A 27534-nucleotide genomic window follows, 5' to 3' on the forward strand; every position below is an offset into this window, starting at 1 on the left:
TTATGATTACTGTGGGGCTGGCCCCCAGCCTCAGATACTTACTAGCACAGTGTCCCTGGGCAAGTCACTTAACCCTGTCTGCCCCGATTTCCTCATCTATAAAATGATCTGGAGAAGGAAATGGCAAACTAATCCAGTATCTTTGCCAAGAAAACCCCAAATGGATTTTATTATTATATAATACATATTATTTATTATATTATGTATATAATAATAACAACAACAACAGCAAACATTTAGGTTGTGCTTACTGTGGGTCAGAGCCAGTGTTAAATTCGCTTTACAAATATTCTTTTGTTTGACCTTCACAAAAACCCTGGGAGGGAGATGCCGTTATCTCCTTTTGTAGATGAACAAACTGAGGCAAACGGGCAAAAATGACTTGCCCAAGACCACACAGCTATAGCATTTCTGGGGCTGGATTTGAACTCAGGCTTAGCTAGGGGCAGAGTCAATTTTTGAATCTTAGTCTTCTGAATCTGAATCCAATAATCCATTGTCCCACCTATAACACTCTGCCTCTTTTGAATAATATGGGTTCATATTTTTTCTTAGAACTTTAGGTAGGGATAACGACAAGGTTTCTCCATGATAGCCCTGTGATGTGAGATAAAGAAACTGAGACTTGGTATGAGAGGGGTTTTGTGGAGGTTCCACAGCTGGTGAATAGCCTTGATGGGATCTGAGCCACATCCAAGACACATCCTGAGTGATGTAGGGTTGAGAAAGCCTTGGTTTCTTCTTTGTTGTTCAGTTGTTCCAAAGGTGTCTGACTCTAGGATGCTGAGCCTGGAGTGGTTGGCCATTTCCTTCTCCAGCTCATTTTTACAGATGAGGAAACTGAGGCAGACAGGGTTAAGTGACTTGCCCACATAGCTAGGAAGTGTCTGAGGTCAGATTTGAACTCTGGAAGAGTTTTCCCATCTGCCAAACAGGGGGAAATAATCCTTGCTTCCCTTTGAGGGCAAACACAAAAATAAATGAATGTCTCTTTTGCTTTTGCATAACTTTCCCTCTTGCTATTTCCTGCCCCTCTTTTCTTTGGTGTCCTTAAATGAAGGAAGGGAAGTGCATTTCCTCTTCTGTGCCCAGGCTTGGAGATGCCAGGACTGTTTTCAATTCACTGTGATTTCAAGGAGGATTTATTGCAAAAACAGAAAGGAAGCAGGCCCTTCCCTCAGGGAGTTTCCATTCCTTCTTGAGGGGAAACAGCCTGGATATTGCATAGAATCTGTAAAGAGTGGATGGGGCAGCAGGGGCCAGGAAAGGCTTCTTGCAGAAGGCAGAATTTGAGCTAAGTCTTCTTTGGAGAAGTCCAGAGGCAAAGGCAAAGAGGGGCAGAGAGAAGGGCCAGGGGAAATGGCCAGAGAGGGGAGCTGTTTTGTTCAAGGAATAGCAAAAGGGCCAGGGTCCTCGGATCCTAGGGCTGAGGGGAAGAAAGCAGACAGGAAGGGGCCTCTAGGTGGCTCAGTGGATAGAGAGGCTGGCCTGGCAATGGGAGATCCTGGGTCCAAATCTGGCCTCTGGACACTTCCTGGGCGAGTCACTCAACCCTGTTTACCTCAGTTTCCTCACCTGTAAAATGATCTGGGGAAGGAAATGGCAAACAGCTTGGCCAAGAAAACCCTAAATAGGGTTGTGAAAGTTGCCAGGATGAGTCAGCCTGGGATCGGGGGCCAGAGCCAGGTGAGCCCTTGAAGGGGCTTGTCTCACATTCTTCCTTGGAGAGGAGGGGAGGGAAGAAGAATTTCCCCCTGAAGGTTGTGGGAAGTCCTTGAAGTTTCCTCAGGGAGAAAGTCACTGAGTTTTAGGAAAGTGAGAGTCGGGGTCCTGCTATCTGCCCAGGCTGAGGGGGATCAAAGGCCTGGTGACTAGAGGAAGGAAGGAAGCATGGATCTGGTGCCTCCTGTGTGCCAGCTAGCAGGCATATGAATGTTGGATCAGAAGTGCTCAATGCTTTACAAATATTACCTCATTTGACCCCGGGGAGGAAGATGCTATTATTAGGCCCATTTTGTGGATGGAGAAACTGAGGCCAAAGAGTGCCGAGTCTCGCCCCCAGCGTCCAGCTGCCTCTCAGAGGTGGAAGGGTAGATATGCATGACAGAGTTTCTGCAGCGGTTCCCCCCTCCGTCTGGAGGCCAGAGATGGAGGAGGGATGCATCTGTCGGTTTCATCTTTGCCCCCTTGTCCGTTTCTCGTCACCCCCAGTACATAGTGGTGTTCGCGGCCAAGGTGCTGACGGGCCAGGTCCGAGAGGTGAGCGACGTGAGGGAGTATGAGGAGGCGGGAGACGGCGCCGGGGCCCTGGCCTCTGGGAGAGAGGGCAGCCCCCTGCCGCCCCCCAAGCCCTGGAAAGAAGAGTGAGTAACCATGGCAGCCTCCGGCCGGGGGAGGGCCGAGGTGGGCAGAGGAGACGGCCTCATCTCCCTCTTCCTTTGTCCTCTCCAGGAAGCCTTTGAGGAACGGGCTGGTGAAAGACAAGCGCTTCTAGGGGGCTGCAGACCCCTGGGGCCCGCTCCGTCCAGTGCCCGTCTAGTGCCCCTCCCCCGCCCCGCCCGCCCCGCCCCTCCCCACTGGCCCGCCCGCGCTCCCTGCCTGGGGATGGACGCGGACTCTCGAAGGGGAGGGGAGACCCTCCCCCTTAACCCCACCCGCGGGAATTCGCTAGGCCGCATCCGCCGGCCCGCACAGAGGGCAGGAAGGTTCCCCGGAGTGGAGAACTGGGATCCGAGAGACGGCGACCCCCGTCCCCCGCCCCCTCATCCTTCTGGGCACGGAAGGGCTCCGGATGGGGAGGGGGAGGCGCTCTCACACCTCCCTGGCCAATGGCGGGGTGAGCCCCTCCCGCCGCCCCCCGCCCCGTGCCCTCGCGCCCCAGGGGTGCCCTGAACTATAAGTGGGCCCGGAGCAGGGGCTCGGCCAGCGGCAGACTTCCCTCGGGTGGCTGGAGCCAAGGAAGATGTGGTCCCTGCAGCGGCAGCGGCAGCTGCTTCTTGTCCCTCTGACCTGGCTCCTACTCCTGCTCCTGCCCCTGCCCCTGCCCCTACCCCAGCCCTCTTTGGCCCAGCCCCAGCCCGGCACCCTCTCCCCCCAAGGCAATGCTCTGCTCCAGGCCCTGGGGCTGCGGCCGCCCTCGGGGCCCCCTCCCACCCGTCCCGTCCCCCCAGTCATGTGGCGGCTTTTCCGAAGGGGCCCCCAGGCCGCAGAGAGCCACGGGGCCAGGGGCGAAGGACCAGAAATGGCCCAGGAGCCCGAGCCCCTGCCCTGCCACGTGAAGGAGCTGGGCGTCCCCGGGAACATCGTTCGGCACGTCCTCGATGGCGGTAAATGGGGGGTGGGGGGGCACGCGGGATCTGTGGGCAGCTCCGTAGGAGGAAGGGCAGCCCCGCCAGGCTTCCTGGCTTCCCTCAGTCAGGGGGAGGGGTGCTTGAACTGTCCCGGCCATGGGGGTGGGGTGGGGGCGGGGAGCGAAGGTCCCTGGATGGTAGAGACATGGGCCCCCGGTCCTGCTCCGGGCTTCTCCGGGCCTTCTGAGGGCGGGGACGTGGGCTCGGGAGAGGGGGGCAGGCGGGGGGAGGGAGCTCCCCTCACCTCCCACTTTGGACCGTAGGAGCCGCTGCCTCACCAGAGCCAGCCCTGGGCGCCCTGTGCCTGGAGAAGCCCCTTTTCTTCAATCTCTCCTTCCTAGAGCCTCGGGAGCAGCTGACGCTGGTCCGCCTGGAACTGAACTTCGGTGCCCCCGGAGCTCTTTCCCCTGGCCAAGGCTGGGAGCTGAGCGTGTTCCCCGGCCACGGCTCGCGGCTGTGGGGGCAGCCCCTGCTGAGCCACTCAGTGGCCACGCTGCAGGAGCCCCTCCACTTTGACCTGCTGGGCTTGGGCCCCCCGGGGAATGCCAGCTTCCCCCAGAACCTGAGCTTGGTGCTCGAGATCTTGCCTGGTGGGAAGGGCAGCGGCCTGCCTCGAGGCTTGTGTGCCGAGCTGGGCCGTTCTCTGGAGGCGTCCCTACTGGTGGTGACCCTGGACCCCCAGCTCTGCCGGCACCCCGTCAGGAAGCGCCGGGCCACCCACCTGGCCCCTCTCGAAGGCCTGGACCCTCCCTGCAAGGCCAGGCAGCTCTACATCAACTTCCGGGATGTGGGCTGGCACAACTGGATCATCGCCCCGAGAGGCTTCATGGCCAACTACTGCCAAGGGCACTGCTTCTTCCCCACCGCCACCAAGATCTCCAGCTTCAACCACGCCGTCATGCAGTCCCTGATGCACTCGGTGGCCCCGACCACGACGCCCCCGCCGTGCTGCGTCCCCGTCAAACTCTCGCCCATCTCCGTGCTCTTCTACGACAACAGCGACAACGTGGTCCTCCGCCACTACGAGGACATGGTGGTGGATGAGTGCGGCTGCCGCTGAGCAGAGCCGGTCCTTCCTGCCCCCGTGTGTACCCCGCCCGCCCCGGAAACCCGACTAATAAAACTGCTGGGTTGGTTTGCCTTTGCTTTCGCCTCGAGCCTTTTTGGCCAAATGAAGGAAGTCCCGGGGTGCCGGGCCGCAGGGGGACCCCCCTGGGGGCCGAGCCCAGAGAAGGAATATTCGGCTCCCCTGACTCCCCCTCCCCCAGAAGCTCAGAGCTCACAGGGAACTGCCAAGTGGTGCAGCCCGCTGACTCCAAGCTGACCAAAGCTCCGAGTTCTCATCCCAAACACTGCTCCACTGGGTTTTCTGCCTGCTCGGGTTGTATTCAAGGGGAAATAAGAGTTGGGGTTTATTCCACTTGAGGGCAGCCTGGAGTAAGGGGGAAGAGAACTGGACTCAAAAGTCAGAAAGAACAGAATTCAAATCCTAGCACGACCACGAGACCTTGGACTAGTCATTTTACCTCATTTCTCCAGTAACCAAAAATGACAAGGTAATATGGATTGGTGGGTCATTGCCTATATGGTTCCTAAAAACAAAGCTTCATTTTTGCCATCCCGTGTGCAGGTCCTAATAGAATTGCTATCTGGTACTTCTTAATCTTGATTTTTGCTGCTAAGGCCTGCTCCCAAGGGATGACCGTTTCCCTACTGTTAAAAAAAAATTCAAATGGTTCAGGTCTGTTTCTCTGGTCCACTCTGGAAAAGTGAAAAGGCAACAACGACAAAGAGTAGGTGCTACTGCTGGATCACTAGTCAATTGGGCATCTGGAGGAAGTCCTCTGGTCTAGATGGATTGGGAAACACTCAAGTGCAGGCTGCTTCTGCTCCCAAAGGCAGGATGATAGGATAGGGCTGTGGGGGAAAGCGCTCCAAGTCATCTCCAATGGGTCTAGGACCGCAGCCTCAACAAAGCTCCCATTTCCGGCCTCTCCTTCCCATCCATCTGAGGAGGAATTCACAGGAAGGCCACTATTCAGAAGGAATCAGACTCTCTGCAGGGAGACAAGCACTTCCTTTGAACCTCAGGGGAGGGGAATCCAGCTTGCTGCTCAGAACTCAGCCCCGAAATGAGCCTTGGCAGGCAGCTGGTCCTGCACTTTGCAGCAGCCTAGCCCAGTAAAACCACATCTGACTTCTGTGAATCCTCAATCACTGCAGGAAGACCAACTGCAGCCCTGAGCAAGCGAAGGGATTTATTACAGGTGGAGTCCCTCTGCCTTGCTTACCTAGTAAGTGGTCCCAGGGGCATTGGGAGCTTTTGTTGACTCCGTCCCTCCACAATAAATTCTAGCTCCAAGTATGAATGCAAGAGTGTTTTTATTAATATTTTATTGATGGCAAACAGCTTAAAACAAACTGACCAAAAATCAAAAGTAACATCGTGCTGACACTGATGTTCATGGATTTATAAAACTCAGAGTAACTTGCTACAAAGAAAAAAAAATAAAAGGAAAAAAAAATAAGCCACAGAGCAGAGGCAAAAGCATTCCAACCAGTGAAATAAGGAGGGGGGGGAAGGTGGGACATTACCCAATGGATTGCATTGCAGAAAGGGTTACAGTTTAAACCTATTTCAAAACTCTATGCACTATGCAGCCTACCCAGAAGGAAGAAAAAAAAATTTTAAAGCCCTTCGGCAATGTTAATAAATAAAAGAGTCCATCTCACAGGAAGGAAGGTGGCCCGTATGTACCTGTTATCTGTACATTTTAGAAGTCTAAACTCTGGAGGCTTTTTTTCTTTTTAGGATAGAATGGCCGATTTGCTTTTTTAAGAGCTGTTCAGGGTGGGGGTGAGGGTTTAGGTTAGGGTGGGAGGGAGAGGGGTTTTGTGGCGGTGTTTGTTTTTTTTGTTTTGCCATCTGTGTAAGCTTCGGGACAAAACCAAAACGGTGGTACTTCCTGGTACCCCAGGTCTCAGATCACCAGCACTGTTGTCCAGAATGGAGTTTGGGGTGGAAATCTAATGACACTTGATCACTGATCTCTGAAAGGAAAAGGGAGGGGAAAAGTCTTGGAAAACTACAGATGAAGGCAGATTTGCTTAAGTGGTCGGCTAGAAAACCTCAAGGACAGAAACCAGAGGGGTTGGCTTTCAAATTAAAAAAACAAAACAAAGAAAACAAAAGAAAACAAAACAACTACTGCAGTTTATAGCATTTTAGTATACTGGCAGGAGGGGCCAATTTAGAATTTCTCTAAGTGATAAGCGAAATAATTTGCCCCCATCTTTCAGGCCAGAAACCCTTCATGCCCCTTGATCATAAAGCTAACTTAATTCTGGAAGGTTTAAAAAAATTATCTACATTTAGTTAAGTCACACTCTGCCGACCCTTGCCAATTAGGAGGTAGACTTCTTCCAAATTTAGAGAGTTTGACAACAGGAGGACTAGAAGTTGAATGTTCCCAGCATTCAGTGTTTCTAAAAAGACTGCGTGAAGTCATATAAGAGCCCCAGCAGTCCTGGCTGGAGTTGCCCTATAAGCTGGGTAGAACTTAGAAAGACTGGCTGGGTCATTTAAAATGTGCTCTCTGATATGTCACCTCCAGCATCTTTTCCCAATCATGAGGATGCTGTAATTGGTGTTCCACGCCTGGAGGGGCCGGTCTCCAGGGTTTCTTTCTTGGGCCTTGTTTGTGGTTGGTTTGTGTTTTTAAGGACTCCTCCAGCTACCTTTGGAAAAGTAGAAAGTCACCAAAGAAGCCACCAGCTATTTAAAAGGCCACCTTCCAACAACTGCCGGTTTGCCCATAATGCTTCCTTCCCCTTTTCAGCCCACTTCAGTAATGTCTTTGAGTCTTTACTTCAAAACCAATATAATCCCCAGGAGCCCCTACTTTTCCCCTTCCTCAGTAGGAGTGAACAGGGCAGGCAGCCTAGCATCTTCTCCTCCAGCGCCACCATGGCCTGGAGCCCCATCCCCTTGGTTAAGCGCACGGTTCATCTTACAGAAAAGGCTGGTTTTCACAGAGTAGAGTCCAGACAATAGCCTATGAAAAGCATAGAGAAAAATGTGAAAGCCTCCTCAGGCTGGACCCCATGAGGTATCAGGGCGTGGGCCCCATTTCCCTCACTGACTGTGATCCCTTGTAGGAAGAAGAGGCTGAATGAGGAAACTTTAAAATTCTCTGAAAGTTCTTGTCGAGGTTGGTGATTCTAATTTAGATTTCTTAAAAATTTTCTGGTAAGATTCTTTTATCTCCCAGGTCCACCGCTAAGATTTCAGAGACAAACTTTAAAAAAAAAAAAAAAGTGCTCCTTTGAAGAATCTCTTAAAAACAAACCCAAAATTTTTCTTTTAAATGAAAAACCCTTTCAGAACACAGGCAACATGATGACACTGAGGTTTCAGAGCCAGTGTGAACAACAAACCCTGCATCTCAGAGTGGAGCTCTGGCCATCTGCTGCTGCCAAATGTGGTGGGTTCTGCCAACTGTAAGAAGGAATCTTGTCTCTGCTTCTAAAATGTGAACAGTTTGTCCTGCTAAAACATAGTCCCCTTAAAAAAAAAAAACAAAAAAAAAAAAAAAACACAAAACTCTGAGATGAGGGTTTGCCATCCCTCCTGCTCTGAACGGCGCTGCCCTGTTCACAAACCAGAGTATGGAATGAAGTGAGCCTTGCTGAAGGCCCTTCTCTCTTAGCTGATTGGGCTGGGGGAGCAGGGACTCAGCTGACCATTCATTCGGTCAGGGCGAGCTGCGGGGGAGCAGTCTGGCGGGCCGGGGGATGCTGAGACAGTCCCGCCTTCCCATGGCGGTGCAGCCAGTGCTCTGCTTCTCTCTCCTCTTCGGCCATTCTCCTCGTCTCAGTGTGCTAGCAGTGGTCTCTCTCTCTCTTTCTCTCTTGTTCCTTCCTCTCTTCTCTCCCCATTGGTTGGTTTCTCTCTCTCTTCTCTCTCCCCTGTTGCTCTCACACAGTGATGCTTCAGTTTTAGCAGTGGAAAACAGGTATCCATTTTATTTTATTTTTTTATTACCCAGAATAAGATGCTGATGGACTAAGCTCCACATAAGCTTAGCTCTTCTTTCTTGACCTAGGAGGAGAAAGTGAGAAGGGTTAGAGCTGGGTACAATCTTCCATCAGATTTAGATAGCAGTTTCCATCAGATTTGTAAAACCCATTCTTTGCTGCCTTGTATCAGGTCAGAAGGATTTCCCTATTCCGATTCCTGAGAATAGCACAGTACAATATAATACAAGGGAACTGGATTTGGATCTAGCTGATCTGGGTTCAAATCTTGGCCTTGACTCTTACTAGTTGTGTAAATGAATTCAATTTTTCCTGTTTCATCCTGGGAAGAATACATAGACTAGGGGCAACTAGGTGGTTCATTGGATTGAGAGTCAGGCCTAGATACAGGAGGTCCTGGGTTCAAACCTGGCCTGAGACACTTCCTAGCCATGTGACCTGGGCAAGTCAATTAACCCCCACTGCCTAGCCCCATGTTGGTGAACATGTGGCACACATGCCAGAGGGGGCTCACTCCCTTCCCCCTCTCCACACACACCTGAGGACATTTCTCCCATCATCTGCCCCTCTGCCCAACAGCCCAAAGGTAGTGCTTCCTTGCTCCTCTGTCTGAGGTAAAGGGGCAATTCATGTGTGGAGTGAAGGTGACATTTTGGGCACTCGGTCTCTAAAAGGTTCGCCATCACTGGCCTAGCCCATACTACCCCTCTGCCTTGGGACGACCAATTTACAGTATTGATTCTAAGACAAAAGATAAGGATTAAAATTTTTTTAAAAAATCTTAAACAAAAAACAAACAAAAAAACAAAGGCTGCCATAAAAAGAAGTGCTTAATTTATAAATGGCAATAAGCTATATAAATGTGAGCCATTCACAGCTGCTCCAGTCTAATCTTACTGTCAAAACTCTACCTGAGATACCTGTGATTAGACAAATCACCTGATCCCTCAGTTGTCAAACAGGGGCAGCAGCAACTCCTTTTATAGGGGGTTGTGAGGGCCACAGGAGATAGGGCACATGATGTGTGTGTGGTGTAAACTGCTGACCTACACCTATATGAGGTATGATCATCCTAGAATCTATTCATTGGTGGAACTGCCTCTCCTCCCTACTAGAACTATAACTCCTCCATCACTGGATTTCTCCCTTGAACTAGCATAAGGCCTTGTGCTTAGTGAACCCTGAAAGTTCAATCAATGCAAGCAAGGCAAGTAAGGCTATCCCAATTTTAGAGAATAAGAAACAGAGACTCAGAAAAAAACAAGCTGTCACAAAGCTGGAAAGTGCTGGAACTAGGATATGAAGTCAGGCCTTGTCTCATTCCCACTTCATTTTCCATCGTTTCCACCCCATGTGGTATTTTCTAAGACTGAAATTATGTAATATGTAGAACATAACCAGTGGGGAACTAAAAGGATTAGGCCAAGACAGAGAAATGTGGATTTGGCAATTTGGAACCATTCCTGTCTTTACCAACAACCTCTGAGAGGAGACAAAACAGAGGGAATAAAGAGGCTAGGAAAATTCTCATTTGAAATTTTAGGATAGCTTTAACAGTCAGAGAGTTGAAAGGCCCATCTTCTAATTTAAGGGTATAATGTATTGTAGGATAATCCATTTTAAAACAAGTTCTAATATGGTACTCAAAATGAAAATGGGGGGGGGGGGGAGGGAGAGGGAGAAGGAGAAGAATCCTCTTTTTCGAAATTTTCCTTTTTTACGGTTCTCCCTCCCCATAGCACTTATATAGGTTGTCTAAGAGCAGTGAGAATATAACAGTGACTTTAGCTTTGTTAAAAAGCACTGGTAACAAAGGTATCAAAAGGAGCTTTCATGGTTCCAGCATCCTTACCCCAGAATTGACATGGGGATAATGTCGTAAGTATACCAACTAGGGAAGGCAGGAGACCAGAAGTCTGGCTGTCGCTTTCCCCTCTAACGAAAAATGGCTTTGGAAAAGCCATTTTGTATGAGATCTATAATCTATAAGATGAGACTAGACTGTTACCCTAGAATTGTAATATGTTCTCATCTGCTTCTACAAATTTCAATTTTCTACTAGAGCCATTTCTAGGAATTTGATGTCTTTAAGTGGTCTAAGATTTGGAAAAGAGAGTGAGAAATAAACATTCGAAGGTTCAGCCCTGACTGGTGTGTGAGAAGACTTCCGTAAGACAACAGAGCAAGTCCAAAGCCAAAAAGCACACAGCTCCCTCAGTCCCTACCCCGCTCCCACCAGTGCCCGCCTTACACTCTAATACTGTGACAGCCCTGTCACTCCACCGTGTTGGTATGCCCGTTCTCCTTGGTATGTAGAGTCTTGTGACAGAGCCACATCAATCTGCGATTTAAACTCATCACCAAGGTAACTGTCCTGAGAAAGAAAATTGGTGGGGGGGGGTTTAAAATCCAGCATTAAGACCATTTGGCAACCTGGAGACCCCTCCCCCTTCACAAAGGATCTTGACTGACTTTCCCAACCACCCTGTAATCTCTTACTCTTGGAGCTGAAGTGCTAAAATGCAATTCTCAGGGATGCAGCTCAAGGCACAAGGCTCTTCAGGGGAGGTATGTAAACAGCCAGAAGGAAAACCCACCTGCAACTTGGTTCCCACCTTTTCTGCCTCTAGCATCTACCATCCTCTCTCCCTTCAAAGAAGGACAAGTTGAACCTATAATGTTAAATGGGATCTCACTTACCTGGGATAATTCTGGTTGGGAGAGCCCTGGCTGGCTCATCTGTGATGGCTGACTCATGGAAATATAGCCCTGAGTCAATGGACCCTGGGAGAAGGGCTGGGATACCACATCTTGACTGGCCTGACTATTTGGAAGATTTGACTGGCTAGTTCCAGGAATTCCAAAGCGATTTTTCTGGCGTCCCCCACGACCAGTTTTCCCCTTTGGTGTCCCACGGCCTAGAAAGAAATAGTCCCATTTTTGCTATAATCATTAGTACTATCATTATTTGCAAACGATTTAATAGAATTTAGGGTTAGGAGGGATCTTTGGGACCACAGTCTCAAAAAATGCTCATTTTACAGAGGAGAAAACTCAATGAGTTGAGAGAGAATGGAAGGAACTGCCCAGAGTTATACAAGCTTAAGCAACAAAGTGAGGATTCAAACCAAGACCCCAACTCCAAAATTCTATGCAGGACATACACAGGTGAATTAAGTTGGCCTCTACTGTTTCTGCCAGATTGTAGCCAGGGAAGAATGGCAAGGGCCTACAAAGAATTATTCCCAAGGAGATCTTAAGTAGGGAGATACCTGCAGCTGGTCCATTGGCTTGGCCGAAATAGCCTGGTGGTGGCATTGGTGGCATCACAAGGTTGAAAGGAATAGGAATGTTCATAGCAGTGACGTGACTGGGTCCAGTGCTAATCATCCCAATCTGATCGTGAGTTTGAAAATACATGTTCGATGGACGTCCTAGAAAGTTAAAACCTTAAGTTGTTTACCTACACAAAAATACAGGCTAACAGTAAATAATGCTGTTTGCTAAAGAAGGGGGTTGGCAAGCTCTCCAAGGAATGAAATAAAGCTCCACAGAACAGAGTGGAAGTAGACTAAATGAAGCCTCAAAGTAAAGAGCTGACTAGAAAGCTTCTTTTGAAGTAACTAAAACAGGTAAAGGGTAGGAATTTGAGAGTCATGAGACTGATTTTAAAAAACAACAAGGCAGTCTCCAGTATTATACTTTATCAGGGTTGGGAGGAACTTCATCTTATAGATGGCTGGATTGAGGAATTACTTGCCAAAGTAGTCATTTTTTGTGCCTTTGCTAAAAACATTTCTTAAAATTCCTCTGTGAGAACAGTTTTTAAAAGACAATTCAACAAGCCACACAAGAAAACCAGGCTTACTACCTTATAATCATACTGAGTGCTTGACTAGAAACATGCATATTCACCAGGCTTGGGTCCAAATGGTTTCAGATGATTTCCAAAAATCAAATCTATCCTCTAAGGATGAAGATCTGTCACTGTTCAATATATTTAAAACAATTAATTCTTCCCCACCAACAGAGAAAAGTGATTGGGAAGGCAGATTTGGGCTCAATTTCATTCAAGTGTTTCCCACATTCAGAGTGATCCAATAATGGCATAAGCTGCACTTAATGAGGCAGTAACTTTCTCCTCACTAGGGGATATTCAAACCAAGGCACAATGACTACTTACTGGAATGTTTTTGAAAGGATTTGGGCAGGGGTTGGATTAAATGAGCCCAGAGGCACTAATTTAAGTCTGATCCCCATCCTCCCTGAATTCAAGTCTAAAAGATGAGTCAATGGCAGGACTAGGAGAACATGTGCATAGCCTTCCAATACCAAGAAGGGGACAACATTTACTTAGATACATCGTTTTTTTTGGACATTTTCTTTAAGTCATAGTAGAGTACTAACTCCCTTACCTTAGGCCTACTGTGTAATCGACTGTGAAATTGCCTTTCAATAGTTTAGATTTTAGCTGGAGAAGATAACCACCAAATAATAGTAAGCAGCACAATGTCTTAATAGGAACGATAATAATAATAATAATAGCTGAACAAGATGCAAATCATTTGACACAGAAATGGATTCTCAGCACCAGTGGAAATAAAGACTACAGGACTTTTGGATGCTCTTTTATACAAACCAAACTCTCCAGGCCTAGAGGCCAGAGTTCTTTACCAAGGACATAAGAATAAACATAAATGGTATAGCAAAGAATTCAGAATGACAGGAGCTCAGGAGCCCAATGAAGACTCATTCATGGAGGGAATAGGATTTGTGTTGTCCTGGGTGCAGAATCAGGGTAACAAAATCTTATATATTCCACACTATTGAGTCTGACTCTCATTTAACAGATAAAAAAACAGGCTCAGAGAGGAAGCAGTATGTTGTCTCTGATAAAGCCAGGGGGGCTAGCCAGCAGTGCTACAAACCTACCTACTCAGGTCATTTGGCCCTCCACTAACCACTCCAAGGGGAGGGGCCAGGCTAAGGAAGACCTTTAAGAGTTGGGGAAAAGAATTTCTATTTAATGTGGCAGTAAATAAGGAACCATTTGCTCAAGGTTCTGTGTAGGGGTATGACAGTAAGTACAACTAAGAGTAGCTGTGCTGTAAGGTTTGTTGACCAAGTCTTTTAAGGTGTGTTATTTCACTTTATTTGTACGGCATCCCCATGGTCTAAAAGTAATGTAACTCTTATCTTCATTTTGAAGAGCTAACTGGGACTCAAGAAGGTTGAAAGCTAGGAAGTACGAGCTGGAACTTGATAATGAAAAAGTCAGAAATCCTGACTTTCTAGGAAGTTCCAGCTCGTACTTCCTAGCTTTCAACCTTCTTTTCATTATCATCTTGAAATAGGTAATTCTGGGAGATAAGCAATTCTGTTGAAATGGACAGAGAAGAAAATTCATCAGAAAAACTGTCTGGAGGGGAACATAAAAGTGACAAAGTGACAAAGCCTGAGTACTTTATGTACATGATCCTATTTGAGCCTCCCAATTTGGCCCAAGAGTAGGTATTTAGGGATGGCTCAGAATTGCACCACTTACCCAGGTGCTTCCTTTCCCCCTGCGGCTCAGTTTTCCCCAGGCCCTGGATGCTAATGTCATTCTTACTCCTGGGAGAAGCATCCAAGGGCCCCACTATCTTTCTGGGCAGGTCCTTGGGGCATTGCCAATCTGCCTGCTCCCTTTCCTGCCAGCATTCAAATACCACCTGGGTCTTTCCATCTGCTATAAATTGAACCTACCTATAGCTCTTCTTCTCCAATTAGAATGTGAGCTTCTTGAAAGCAGGGAATGTCTCAGTTCTCTATTTGTACCTTCAATGTTTAGCATGGAGTGAATACTTAAATTTGTTTGATATCATATAGCTATTAATGCCAAAGGTAGGATCTGAATTCAAGTCTTCTTGGCCTTGTCAAACTGGCACTATCCACACTGTAACCCTCTGCTTCTAACATACTTTCAGGAGACAGCAGATCCAAGTGAACATTTCAAGGCTTTTGGGAATTCTGAGATGCTGGGAATTTTGGTAAGGAAACAGGATTAGAAAGTGGAGACCACGAGTCATTTGAGAGCTGCCTAGTCTCATAACTTTGGAGAGAACAGAGGCTCTAAGCCTGAGACATAAGCAACATTCATAGTCAGTGGGAAGAGAAAAGGGAAACCAAAGGAAAATAAGGTATAATGGCTAAAGAGGAAGGAATATCCTGGGAACCAAGGAAAAAAATGGATTTTAAGGAGAGGCGGCCAATAATATCAAATGCAAGAAAGTTCCAAAAGAATGAAAATGGACGAAAGTCTCCTGGATTTGTCAATAACAAGGCAATTTCAGTTGAGTCCACGAAGAGAAGATACAGAAAACCGATGGGGATGGAAAGCCTGATGAACAAAGGAGAAAGGAACAGAGAAAAATGGAGGCAGACCACAGATTGTAACTAGAGAAGTTGGAATAAGAGGGTATCAGGGAAGGCAGGGTTAAGATTTTTCTTCTTACCTTGACTGCTCCGATCATAGACAGATCCTGGGATGATAGCTTCACGTGCATCATACATAGCTGTAGTCATGAACCGGGCTCCCTAGAAATGTAATAAACCTTGAGAATGTATTGTACATCATATAATATTTAGATTTACATAAAGTTTAAGGTTTGCTAAGCACTTAACAATACCATCTCATTTGAAGCTTACAACAACTCTGGGAGGTAGATGCTATCATTATTCCCATTTTACAGTTGAGGAAACTAAGGCAGACAGTAGTTAAGTGACTTACTCAAAAGTCACACAGCTGGTAAGGCTGAATGTGAACTCAGGTCTTATTGACTACAAGACTAGCACTCTATCTACTTTGCCACCTACTCCTCCTAGGTTATTATAAGTTTGAGTTAGGGCTACTTAGAAAGAACTTAGGCTAGCTAGGTCAAATAAGTCAATGAAAGTAGCAATAATATATTTAAAAAGTTTGTTTATCAATTAGAATTTAATCTTGTGGAATGGGCCTCTCTTCTCTTCCACTTGGGTTGAAAATAAAAGTATAAAATGTTTATGCCATTGGCAGGGTTTTCTAGTACAGGAGAGCCCCTTATAATCATGGGGGTTCATTCTAAGACATACCTCAGATAGCTGAAACCCAGGATATAAATACCTGCTGACTCCATAGAGGTGAACTCTCTTTCCCTACTCCTGAACCTCAGCTAGCTGCTTAGGTCTCCCACCCCCACAAAGACAAAAACAACCCAACCAAAAAACCCTAATGACACTAAAAAGAGAAAGTGAAAAGTAGATCCTCTGGCAACCCTAATCTGAGATATCTACGTGAATTACATTCTTCAGAAACTGCTTTCACATCCCCCTTCTAGAAGAAAGTGGTGGCAGACTTACATCATAGTACCAAATACAATTAATGACTTTATAGCAGTGTAATAAATAAGAAAAGCTCCCAATTCCACAAAACACTTGAGTAAACACTTTTAAGAGTCCCTATCTTCTCTTCATTATTCCCTGTTTATAACCAAAATAGCAAGTCTTAAAGAAGAGAAAAGATATGTCTGAACTGGGTAAAAGAAAGATACAGCTGCATATGGGTGGATACAAACAAACACCACAGTTTTCCTTTTCAAGCAAAAAATAAGTTTGCTTTGGGAATTCAAAATGACTTCTACCACTAATCTCCCTGTTTTGTTTTTAAATAAACTATATCTTGGCTATTCAAAAAGTACCTTAATATTCTTCCATTTCAGACAGTTCTTAATATGCTTTCTAAATGATCAATACAGCCTGATTTGACACTGACCAGCTCAGGACACAGTAGTAAGTGACTTTACAGGGGACAGCTGGGTGGCTCAGTGGATTGGGAGCCAGGCCTAGAGATAGGAGGTCCTTGGTTCAAATCTAGCCTCAGACCCCGGGCAAGTCACTTAACCCCATTGCCTAGACCTTACCACTCTTCTGCCTTAGAACCAATACACAATATTGATTCAAAGATAGAAGGGTTTAAAAGAAAGAAAGAAAAAAAGAAAGAAAACAAAGTGACTTTATAGGCCCAGCAAGTCCATACTACTCATTTGTCAGTTTAGATTAAGAAGTGAAGTCTTTTGCCCAAGGTCACCCTTCAATAAGGAGCAGAGCCAAGTTTAGAACTGAAGGCTGTAGGCTCCCAATCTTGTTCTGCTGTTCCTGGCACTGCTGTCCTGCTTCTTTCTCTGGCCTGCCCTCATTTCACTCAAGTCAAACATGGAATAGCTTACAGGGTTGATGGTATTGACAAGTTTCCGGGGCTTGCTGAACTGCATGAGGCTCTCTCGGAGGTTGTTCAGAGGTCCTTCTACCAGTACTTTCTGTTCCTTGTAGTAGTTCAATAGATGATTCCAAAGTGGTTGCTTGGAGAGAGCTTTTGGGTTGCCAACAATAATTACTCCATATCTAAAAAACAGTAAAAAAACCCACCACAAAACACCCTATGTATCATTTAGAGCAGAAAATGGGGACATAAAAAGCTTCTTAAAAAACCACATGTATTATCAATGCAGAAATACCCACAAGAGTGAATTAGAGTGCACAGATTAAAATTCAAACCAAGAGGGGAGTAATTTGACAGAATTTCAGAGTTGGAATGAAACACCTGAATATAAAAATAATCTCCTCTATAACATATCCAGGTGATCCCCCTGACTTGGTTATTAACTGAGGCAGGGAAATTCTTTATAGCATAAAGGCTTAGTTGGCTTCTTTGAAACTTCTGTCTGCCTGTCCCTGAAGCTGTAAATGGTTTGTTACTAGACAGGTCAGACAGGCCGCTGGTTTATGTGCACAAAGTGGATCTAATGCTAAGAAGAGGCACTTTTGCAGGAAGAACTGGCAGATGAATGGCCACATATGAACTCACAGTATTTCCTAGAAAGTGTTGCTATAAGTGGGAGGGAAGGGAGTGAGGTTTGACTAAATAAATCCAACAAGGGGCTTCTAGTATGGGAAGTCTTATTTTAACAACAAGAATAGGAAGACATTTCCCCAACTAAGCATATCAAACTGCTGCCCCAAATCAAGGTGTTCTAAACTTCCCACAACTTTTATTCTCCATAAGCAAAGCCTACACCAAATAAAATGGGAGTACGTGGTTGAAATCTTTGTACCTGGCTCGAGTAAGAGCCACATTAAGACGCCTGGGATCATTTAAAAATCCAATTCCTTGGTGCTCATTGGCTCTCACACAGGAGAGAATGATGAAGTCCTTCTCTCGTCCCTGGAATGCATCAACACTAGCTATTTCCACTTCCTGAAAAGAAAGAACCACCACATAACCATCAACAGGTTGAAATATGGCTAAATGTATAATAACTTTTCCTTTCAATAAAATTATTGTAAAATAAGAAAATAGCCTACCAAGCTGTGTCAATCAGAGCTGTTATAATGTGCTAAATAAAGATACAGTATTGTCTTCTTTATGACACTTGAGAAGATAATGATCTGACATTATATTATAAGCCTTTGTTAAATGGTGGCTGAGGGCAAGTTTAGTACTCATAAAACATTCTTTATAACACTTTTGAAACATAGCAACTAAACATTATTTCTATTTTATAGACTTAATTTAACCACCATTAATAAGTCATATCCAAAGCACTGTCCCAGGCAATGAGGGAGATAGTCAATTAAGACATAGTCTCTGACCTCAAGGACATAGATTCAACAAGATTAAAGGGACTGGTGAACTCAGCCAAGAACTTCTGTTCTGGCATATAGAAAACCAGAGAGTTGGACCTGATGGTTTCTAAAGTCCTCAAATGTTTACTGATTTGAACTCGGGTCACATAACTCCAAATCCCACATGTTTTCCAGGCTAACTCAGTACCTGGTTACTCCTAGAATCCACGAATGCCCAGGAAACAAGTGTTAACCCTATCCAGCCATTCTATGTCAGAACACTTATCTCAAGCCCCAAATCTTCATTTGTCCAATTGCTGTGACAAGGGAAATGCAAAGGTTCCTTGCTAGGTGAGCCCAAACCCTGGGGACATGCAGTCAGAACTCTAAGCTCACACCTTCTAAAACAAAGGTGATTGCTCTTACTGCTACCCTATGCTGCCAAGTGTGGACTGTGGCACAACTTGGGTCTACACTACTTAAGTTTCCTCTGCTATTTCCTTTTGGGTCCAACTTTTGGGGTCATGACCCACTCTGAGCTTTTGCTATTTGGCCTAAATTAATGGTTCTGTGGGTATGTGCAATCTCACGATTCTGTCTAGGTTTTGGGTCTCTTCCAGTCTGGCCTATTCTACCATTTGCCACTTGAACCCCCATCAAAATAAACTTCAATCACTTTAGAAGATCAGTTGCAGGGAGCAGCTAGGTGGCTCAGTGGATTGAGAGCCAGGTCTAGAGATGGGAGGTCCTAGGTTCAAATCTGATCTCAGACACTTCCTAGATGCATGACCCTGGGCAAGTCACTTCACCCCCATTGCCTAGCCCTCACCATTCTTCTGTGGTGTTACTGTGTATTCATTCCAAGACAGAAGGTAAGAGTGTTTAAAAAAAAAAAAAAAAAAGACAATCAGACTCACAGACCTTTAGCATCACAGAGACTACCTGGTCCAACCCCTTTAATTTTACATGAGGAAATGGAGGTCCAGGGAAGTACAGTGACTAGCCCACTGTTAGGTAATAGGTATCAGAGCAGTGACTCCAAACCAAGTTCATGAATAAGTTGGCAGCAGGCTTGAATAAATTCCATCTGGTTTCTGGTACTTCTGGTCCCAACACCCTCCACCGTACTTCCCCTTTTCATGGGTGCTGTGCACTGTTATCTTGCATCTTCACTATTCTCTAGTGACAAGGTTTTTGTCTTTAGATTTCTAATTTGTCCTTGACTGAATTTACTTGACTCATTTTTATAATGTCATGAAAAAGCACAATATAGGGCAAGATGGGATAAAGATACTATGAAAATGTTACATTTCAACAATATACCTACCTGGTAGAGTTTTGTATGTAGGGAGCCACTAAATTGCATGTATTGTACCAGATAAGATCGCTGACCCTCATAAGGTGTAATAATACCAATTTGATCTGGCTTGGCACCAGCTTTTAATAGCTTTGTAGTTATCTTTTCCACATTTGCTGCTTCCGTTCTGAAAAGACAATTTTTAAATTAGATTCTGCTAATTTTTACTCAATAGGAACAGTATATATTTATGTGTGTGCATGTATACACACATACATACGATCAATATGTACAATAATAACTCTACTTAAGTCTTTCCCCTATCCCTTCCCACTTTTGAGAGGCATGGATGGAATGCTGGCTCCTCCAAGGCTATTTCCCCAGAGCACAAGTTCTTAAACTTAAAACTTAAAAGGCTTAAAAAGTAGGTATAGTAACAATCATTTGAGTACCAATCTAGTTAACTTTAGAAAAATATAGGCAGCTGGTTTCATTTACTGCCATCGAGGAAAAACAGCTTCTTGAAGGCTCAATTTTGCTATAGGGGGTAGGTAGTTTGGGGGGGGGGGGGGTCACACACAATTTAAGAAATAGATTATTAAGGAATAAAAGGTATATTTACTTGTCACTGGCAAAGAGATCACATATACATTAAAGCATGGGTTTATATAGTATTATAATATACACAAAAGATCACTAGAGATCATAAAAGGACAAGGATTGAGCATGGGACGGCGTCTCATAGTAATTTCATCAGTTATTCACTGAGATTTGAGAAACATTAAAATAGCTACCTCTTCAAAAGTTAACTAGAGATTCCTTACAGGAAAAGACATCTAGACCTACTTACCTGTTCAAATAAGAGGTGCCTGAACTGGCAATTTCTTCTTGGCCCTGGGTCACATAGAAGAACATTGGTTTATCTGGCTGGGGCCACTGGAAATCAAATCCCTTTTTCACACGATCAGCTTTAATTTGAAAAGAAAGAGCCAAATGTCATACATTCCATTCCAACTATTGAGGCGAGGGCTAAACTAAGATTGGCTGCATAGGTGTTACAAAATATCACCTCTACATAAGACACTGATTCCTTACTGTGCTATTAGGCTCTTCCAAAACTTGATGTCATATGTAATACTATTCAAGCAATTTAAAAAACTATAATGATACAGGGACTATATAAAAAAATGTAAAACTTGTTAACTGCTTAAAGATCATGGGGTCGGTTTCTTTGAGATGAAAGAAAGGATAAACAGGAAATTTTATCTGTTTGCAACAGACATGTTTCATGGGCCCTTGCCCATGGGAAAGTTCTTTACCTGCAGTAACGCCATTCTGAAGGGACCCCTCATAGAAGATGTTTGATGGGAAAGCACTAAGGGCAGGATGCATTCGATACTGCACCTGCAGGCGAATTGGACGGATTCCTAACACCACTAGCCGCTCAAACAGCGACTGAGACAAGCCTGCTTTTGCAGCTTTCTTGCACATGACCACAGGACCCAGCTGGCAATGATCTCCTACGAGGATCAACTGTACCATGAAAAGAGAACATGGACAACTTTTATTCACCTTGAAGAACATGCACAAGAAGGAGGCACACCACAACTAAAAATATGCAATGTCCCAAAATTTGGCCATCCTGTTAAAATCTTTTGAGTTCCCAAAGAATTCTAGTTTACCTGTTTGGCTCCAAGAACAACTGGTACCATACACTCTGGTTCGGTAGCCTGTGTGCTTTCATCAATTAAAATGGATCGGAACTGCATCTTGGCAAGCCTTGGATCACCTGCTCCCACACATGTGCAGCAAATCACATCTGCATTCTAGACAAGATCATAACCATTTTAAACCTCTCATCTTAACCATTGGTCTTAGCTAAAACCACATCTCTTAAACAACACATATACAATTTAAAAACGGGTTCTACAAGTTTGTAAAGTATTTTTTTTTTAAATAGTTTTTTTTTAACCCTTGTACTTCGGTGTATTGTCTCATAGGTGGAAGATTGGCAAGGGTGGGCAATGGGGGTCAAGTGACTTGCCCAGGGTCACACAGCTGGGAAGTGGCTGAGGCCGGGTTTGAGCCTAGGACCTCCTGTCTCTAGGCCTGACTCTCACTCCACTGAGCTACCCAGCTGCCCCCAGTAAAGTATTTTTTAAAAACAAAAATGCGTGCCTTCTACTTTATCTTTCATTTCGCGTGCTCTCTAACCTAAATTTATAACTGTTTTATGGATGAAAACAGCAATATAGGTAGAAGTCAGCTCTCAAAACTACTGATTTTTCTGAGGAACAAAATATATTAAATTCATTTGATAATGAAATGAGAATGAGCAAAATTAACTGGGCGAGGGACAATGGATAGAGCACCAGGCCTGCAGTGTGGATGACCTGGGTTCAGCTCTGACCTCAGACATTAAAAAAGAAAAAAAGAGCAAGGTGATCTTGGAGATATCCAAGTCCCTTGTGAAATTCTTTCAATCAGCTGCCACCATTTTAAAGAAACCTGTAAACTCCACATTCAGTATTTAAGGTACTCTATTCTAAAAAATCTTCCTTATATAGTCTTTTTTCTGAGCAGAAAGAGAAAATGTAATTGTATGACACCTTAGTGAAATAATCTTTATTGGTTTTGAGAATAAGATTTCAAGTAAACAATGCACATCTAATGGGAGGCAAAAGGCCTCAATGTGTACTATGATCAGACTTAAACGGATCCTATCATATCTACAACACATTTCAGTAGTCATGTAGTTTTTGCCTGAAGAGTTCTAGAGAGAGAACTTGTAGACTACTTTTGAGAGGCTCTAACTGGTAAAAAGCTTCTGCTCCTAGTCCTGCTCTGGTATACCGAGCAGAACAAGTAATCAATCCCCATGCGATGTGACAACTCTTCTAAAATCTGAAGGCAGTTTTATTCTAAGGCTGTTTTTCTCCAAGCTAAACATACCCAAATCTTCAATCAATTCTTATGTAGAATGAGCACTTTCCCTAGATGAGGGCAGCCCTCATTTTGACATCCTTCAATTTATCAATACATGCCCAAAAATGAGGCACCAAGAAATGAATATGAGCCTCCAAATGTGGTCTGACAAGGGGAGAATATATCAAAGCCATCATTGTCCTAGTCCTGGACATTACCTTTCAAGATCCCATTAGCTTTCTGGTTGGCACATCACTCTGCTGGCTTATAATGAGTTTGTAGACCATGAAAATGCCTAAATGTATATTGGATGACTGCCATCTGCATATATCTTATATGTATGAAGCTGAGTTGGTGAATGCAAGCATAAGACTTGAAGTCTTATTAGATCCGGGCAAGTTTTTTTTTTTTTTTTTTTTGGTTTGCTAGTCAATAATCATTTTATATTTTAAATATAAAAATAAACATTTACATTTAAATGTTCACAGTAAACATTTAGTTCAACAGCACAGTGATGAGAGCACTGGATATCAAGTTGGAAAGATCTTGGTTCAAATCCTTCCTTAGATACTTGTTAGCGGGGTGATTATGGGCAAGATGGAAGATGGGAGTGTCTTGTGTAAGCATCAGCAAGGAATCGAGAGCTCCAGGATCAAAGAATACATGAGGGAAAGAGAAGAATGTATAAGAAGAATGGAAAAGGTAAAGTAAAGGTAAAGTGTGCTAGGTAAGCACAGTGGATAGAGCACCAGGTCTGGAGTTAGGAGGACCTGAATTCAAATTTGGCCTCAGACATTTCTTCGCTGTGTGACCCTGGGCAAGTCACTTAAACCCAAGTCCTTGCTGCTCTTGTCTTAGAATTGATATTAAGACAGAAAGTAAGGATTAAAAAAAAAAAAAAGAATGATGAAAAGGGATGAGGTGGGGAGAAGTAGGTTATGAAAGGTATCTAAAATGTCACCCTGAATTACAATTCTATTAAGTTAAAAGAAGAAGAAAATTTGATTAGTTTGGTACAATTGTTTGTGAAGAATCCATGCTAGTCCTTTGTAATCCAGGTTTGCTTTTCTAGATATTCATTAATAATATTTCCTATAGTAGTATCTAGAATTATCCCAGGAATAAAAATCAAGCTCACTTAAGCTTATAATCTCTATTCCCCAGTCCCATAAATTGGGAATTTTGTCCTCCAATCCTACTGCATTCCCCTTTATTCCATTCTCAATAATCTTTCTAAGATTAGTGAAAATAGTTAAGCAACCACATCCCAATTTTCAGTACCTGAAGATATAATTTATCAGTAAAAGGCAATGAGATGCTCCCTTACTGTCTACTTATCTTGGGCATTAGCTGCCTATTAGTATTGCTTGTTTTGGCCTTTCCAATTCAAATATTTTTCTTAGGAAAGAAAAATATAAGAAATAAACAGCTCTACCTTCTCAGTTTCCTTATTAACCCAGTTCACAGGGAGCATCAGCCCTGTCCTTTGTTCTGCTCCCCAGTGGAACTCAAAATCTTTGTTCTTCATTGTTAGCAACTTTAGTTTATTTTTAGTTTTTAGTTTAGTTGCCATTCACTATTCTCTGAAAACAAAGACTAAGTACAATTCTAATTTTTTTAAACCGGGTTTCTATTAATTTCGTATTTACATTATGGACAGGTGTCCCTCCCCTCCCTCCAAAGGAAATTGATTTAAAAACAGAAATGAATTTGGGGCTTTGTTTCCACATAGACTGGTGCAGGTCAGTTTGAATGATTCTGTTGCTTACCTTGCTTCTACCCTAAGCTGGTCAGCAAGCTTGTTGTGCATTCCCATTAGTTTCTTCAGACACCTACCTACCTTTTTCTCTCTTCATCAGAATGGTTATCTTCAGACTACCATTCTCAAGAACTTTCTGTCCCTTTGAGGTTGACTTTCCTACAGACATTTTAGTTCATGGGATCGTGCTTATATTTCACCTGAACCTTTTGAAATGATTTGTGGCCATTCTCTCTCATTTCCACAAATGTAAACTTTCAACAACCAGTTTCCTCGTTGTGGGTAAGATATGTAGCCATAATAAAATTTCTCCTTTTGAGGAAAAAAAACTCTCTTTTTAAAATGGAAAGTTAAGAAGTCACTCTGTTTTGGGCAGAGAGGTAGCCATATAATGAAAGCTTCTATCAAGCTTGTGATGTCTCCCAAATTCACCTAACTTCTTTTTGCACTGGTGGTCTAATGAGAAATCATTTCTGTTTCTGCCAGTGCTTACCCTATTCTCTCCTCCCCTCCATGGTTCCTCAATTTTCTAATCTTTTTAATATATAAGACTCTTCCCCTGACCAGAAAAGCATATCGAAAATCAACCCTTTTAAAGTTTAACTATGCTGTTTCTTCTAAAATATACTTTTCCAGGGGTACACTGCAATCTCATTTTGCCACACCTCAGTGATGCCTATATGAGGTCAGATTTGCCTCCTTGCATCCCAACCACTAATTTATATACTTGGTACTCATACTTGGTGAAGATAGCAGAGGTCACTGCTCTTTATAACTAGCTCATGTCTTCAGTTTTACCTATCTCTGCTGATAATTCTTTACCCTACCTTATAGCTACTTTCCCCACTTTAGTAATTCCCACTTATAAAAACAAACATTTTCTAATATAATTTAAGCTTCACATTCTCTCCCTCTCTTTTCCCCTCCCCCATTCTGAATTGATAAGAGATTTGGTATCAGTTATACAGGTGCTCATTGTAGTTACTCTTTATGGCTCTCTACTTTCTCTTTTTTGGGCAGCTAGTTGGCAATACAGTGCACAGAACACAAGACCAGAAGTCAGGAAGAAGACTCATCTTCTTGAGTTCAAATCCAACATCAGACACTTATTAGCTGTGTGATCCTGGACAAGTTACTTCACCTTGTTTATAGCCTCAGTTTTCCTCATCTGTAGAATGAGCCAGAGAAGGAAATGGCAAACCACTCTAGTATTTTTGCCAAGAAAACCCCAAAGAGGACGACAACTGAACCAACCGAACAACCAAACTTTCCCTTTTCTGTTTAAAGCCCCTTAAATTAGAAATCATAACATATTAGACAATATATTCTTACTGACTCTTTTGAGGTGCACTCCCTCCCTGGCCAGGAGTTGTCATTGATATTTTTTAATCTACATTTCAGAAACCCAGATTTTTATCAAGAATCATATTCTTAAACTGCTCTTCACTTCCTACATCTGTCTCTCTTCTGAAGTCCTTGTATGGACTGGTAGCAGTAATGATCCATGGTCCTTTCCAGCTCTAACATTTTGTGTTTTTAAGTCAGTCTCATATCAACACCAGAACAAGCTCCTCAAGGGCACAGACTGTTTTTCTTTTTAGTTTCTGTAGTGCCTGGCACATCATAGGTACTGATTAATGGTTGCTGAATTGAACTGCTATACCACTTACCATAAGCAATTCTCGTTCAGCTGTACGTTTCAATGCTCGATAACGCTTTTCATCAGCAGATGAAAGTTCGCCCGTTTCATCTTTCAATTGTTGTAATTTCTGGAGTTCAGGCATGCTGTAATGCAAAAAATGATAAGGACCCGAAAGTAACTGTTCCTCTACATCCTGAATCAAAAGGAAATGCTAGCTCACTGTGATTATCAGATGAACTATATAAGAAACTTTGGGTGGCCCAATCTAGAAGCACGCTGTGGACAATTTCTTACCTATCCATATTCCTGATCTGGTTGTGTAGAGCCAAAAAAGATACAGGAGAATCGATTGCTTCTCGGCTTTTAGCGCAAAGACGAACAACTTTCAAACCAGTCTGGTGAATCTTCTCAGTTAACTGATCCACAGCTATATTGCTTGGAGCACAAACTAGCACAGGCCTTAAAAATAGAAAAGGCTCGCTATTCAAAGGGAAAGCTTGAACTAGTAATCAAAAGACGATACTGTTCAGTTAAAAAAAAAAACAGCACAACACATTAATCTAATATGTCTGTGATTTTAACAAGGCTATGGAAATTTACTACTAATGCAGAAATCAAACCCGTCTATTAACTTCTAGGGAGGTCCAGAGGTTAAATGACATGTCCAGTGTAAGACAGTAAATGTCAAAAGCAAGATGTGAACCAGAACTTTCAGACTCTAAGCTCAGCATATTATTTGCTATTTCACTAAACCTGTACAATACAATATCACTGATTTTTTTGGAGGGGTGGGGTGAGAGTGAGAAAAGTGAGGAAGGGGGAAGGGAATGCAAGCAAACACTGATAGTCAGAAATGTTGATACAGGAATATATAGTATTATATAATGGATACTGTTGCCATTTTGTAAATACTATTAACTGTATGCCATCATAAGGCCACTCATCCAGCTACATGGCAAAGTGAATAAAATATTGGACATGAAAACAGTAAAACCCAGAGTTTCAAATTCTGCCTCAGAATTTGAACTTAATATTTGAGTGACTCTGGGCAAGTCATTTAAGTGCTTTCAGGCTTGGTTTCCCATATTGGCAAATGAGGATAATATAGGCAGGGTTATTGTGAGGATAAAATGAGAGAATTTTAAAAGCATTTTGCAAACCTTAAAGTGCTAGCTTTTATTGGTCAGTTAGCCAACAAGCATTTATTAAGTGCCAAGCACTGTGCTGAGTAAGCCCTGGGAATTCAAAGAAAGGCAAAAGACATAGCCCCTACCCTCAAGGAGCTCATAATCTACTGGGGGAAGGAAGGCACTAGAATTATGAAGAATTAGGAGAGGCTCTTTGAAATAGGATTTTAGGTGGGACCTGAGGGAAGTCAGGAGGCAGAGATGAGGAAGACCATTCTGGAAGGAGGGGTGGGAATTTGGGATAGTTGATCCTGGAAGTGAGCAGGGAGCTGGGGCCTGGACTCAGACCTCCATTTTAGAAAGACCATTTTTTTTCACCTGATTGGAGATGGGCTTGGAAGCAGACTGAAATTTACTGAAAACCTAGGAAGATTAGTCTATCAAGAAAAGGGTGATTGACAGTCTCAAGGCTGCAGAGGTATCAAGAAGGATGCTGCTTGAGCAAAGGTCATTGGCAATTAAAAGATCACTGGTAACAATGGAAAAAGACGTTTTGGTGGATGGTGTGTCAGAAACCAGACTTTGGAGAGCTAAGGGGAAAAATGAGAAGAGCATAAATCAAAGCACCTATTAAAGATAAGTTTTCTCAAGAACTTTGGCCACAAAAGAGAAATGTGGAATTATACTCAATAGATAGAAGACCAAGTGAGATGTTTTGGGGATGGGGGAGATGTAGGTATATTTGTAGGTGGGAAAGC

At 43.8% G+C, this 27534-nt stretch overlaps 2 protein-coding genes across 3 annotated transcripts in view; one reads left to right on the forward strand and one right to left on the reverse strand.

Annotated features, from left to right (window-relative positions):
* Positions 1-4495, forward strand: part of LOC123232245 (ceramide synthase 1-like) — a 14522-nt gene extending 10027 nt beyond the window's left edge. The window contains exons 1-3 of one of the 2 annotated variants that reach the window (XM_044658631.1): positions 2217-2363; positions 2452-3326; positions 3614-4495. In XM_044658631.1, the coding sequence (XP_044514566.1) occupies positions 2963-3326; positions 3614-4410 (1161 nt within the window). In that variant the 5' untranslated portion in view covers positions 2217-2363; positions 2452-2962 and the 3' untranslated portion in view covers positions 4411-4495. Of the gene's footprint in view, positions 1-2026; positions 2050-2216; positions 2364-2451; positions 3327-3613 lie in introns of those variants that run through there. The other variant, XM_044658633.1, reaches the window with a different exon arrangement.
* A 1218-nt stretch (positions 4496-5713) lies between these two features.
* The window catches only part of UPF1 (UPF1 RNA helicase and ATPase), a 152631-nt gene continuing 130810 nt past the window's right edge, over positions 5714-27534 (reverse strand). The window contains exons 13-25 of the mRNA XM_044685354.1: positions 25944-26108; positions 25678-25792; positions 21006-21149; positions 20643-20856; positions 20174-20291; positions 19354-19510; positions 17516-17658; positions 16631-16805; positions 14882-14963; positions 11660-11821; positions 11088-11305; positions 10639-10761; positions 5714-8451 (exon numbers count right to left, since the gene is read on the reverse strand). Of these exons, the coding sequence (XP_044541289.1) occupies positions 10642-10761; positions 11088-11305; positions 11660-11821; positions 14882-14963; positions 16631-16805; positions 17516-17658; positions 19354-19510; positions 20174-20291; positions 20643-20856; positions 21006-21149; positions 25678-25792; positions 25944-26108 (1813 nt within the window). The 3' untranslated portion in view covers positions 5714-8451; positions 10639-10641. The remainder of the gene's footprint in view (positions 8452-10638; positions 10762-11087; positions 11306-11659; positions 11822-14881; positions 14964-16630; positions 16806-17515; positions 17659-19353; positions 19511-20173; positions 20292-20642; positions 20857-21005; positions 21150-25677; positions 25793-25943; positions 26109-27534) is intronic.

The sequence above is a fragment of the Gracilinanus agilis genome, chromosome 1, assembly GCF_016433145.1.
Source record: "Gracilinanus agilis isolate LMUSP501 chromosome 1, AgileGrace, whole genome shotgun sequence".
In the NCBI taxonomy this organism is placed as follows: domain Eukaryota; kingdom Metazoa; phylum Chordata; class Mammalia; order Didelphimorphia; family Didelphidae; genus Gracilinanus; species Gracilinanus agilis.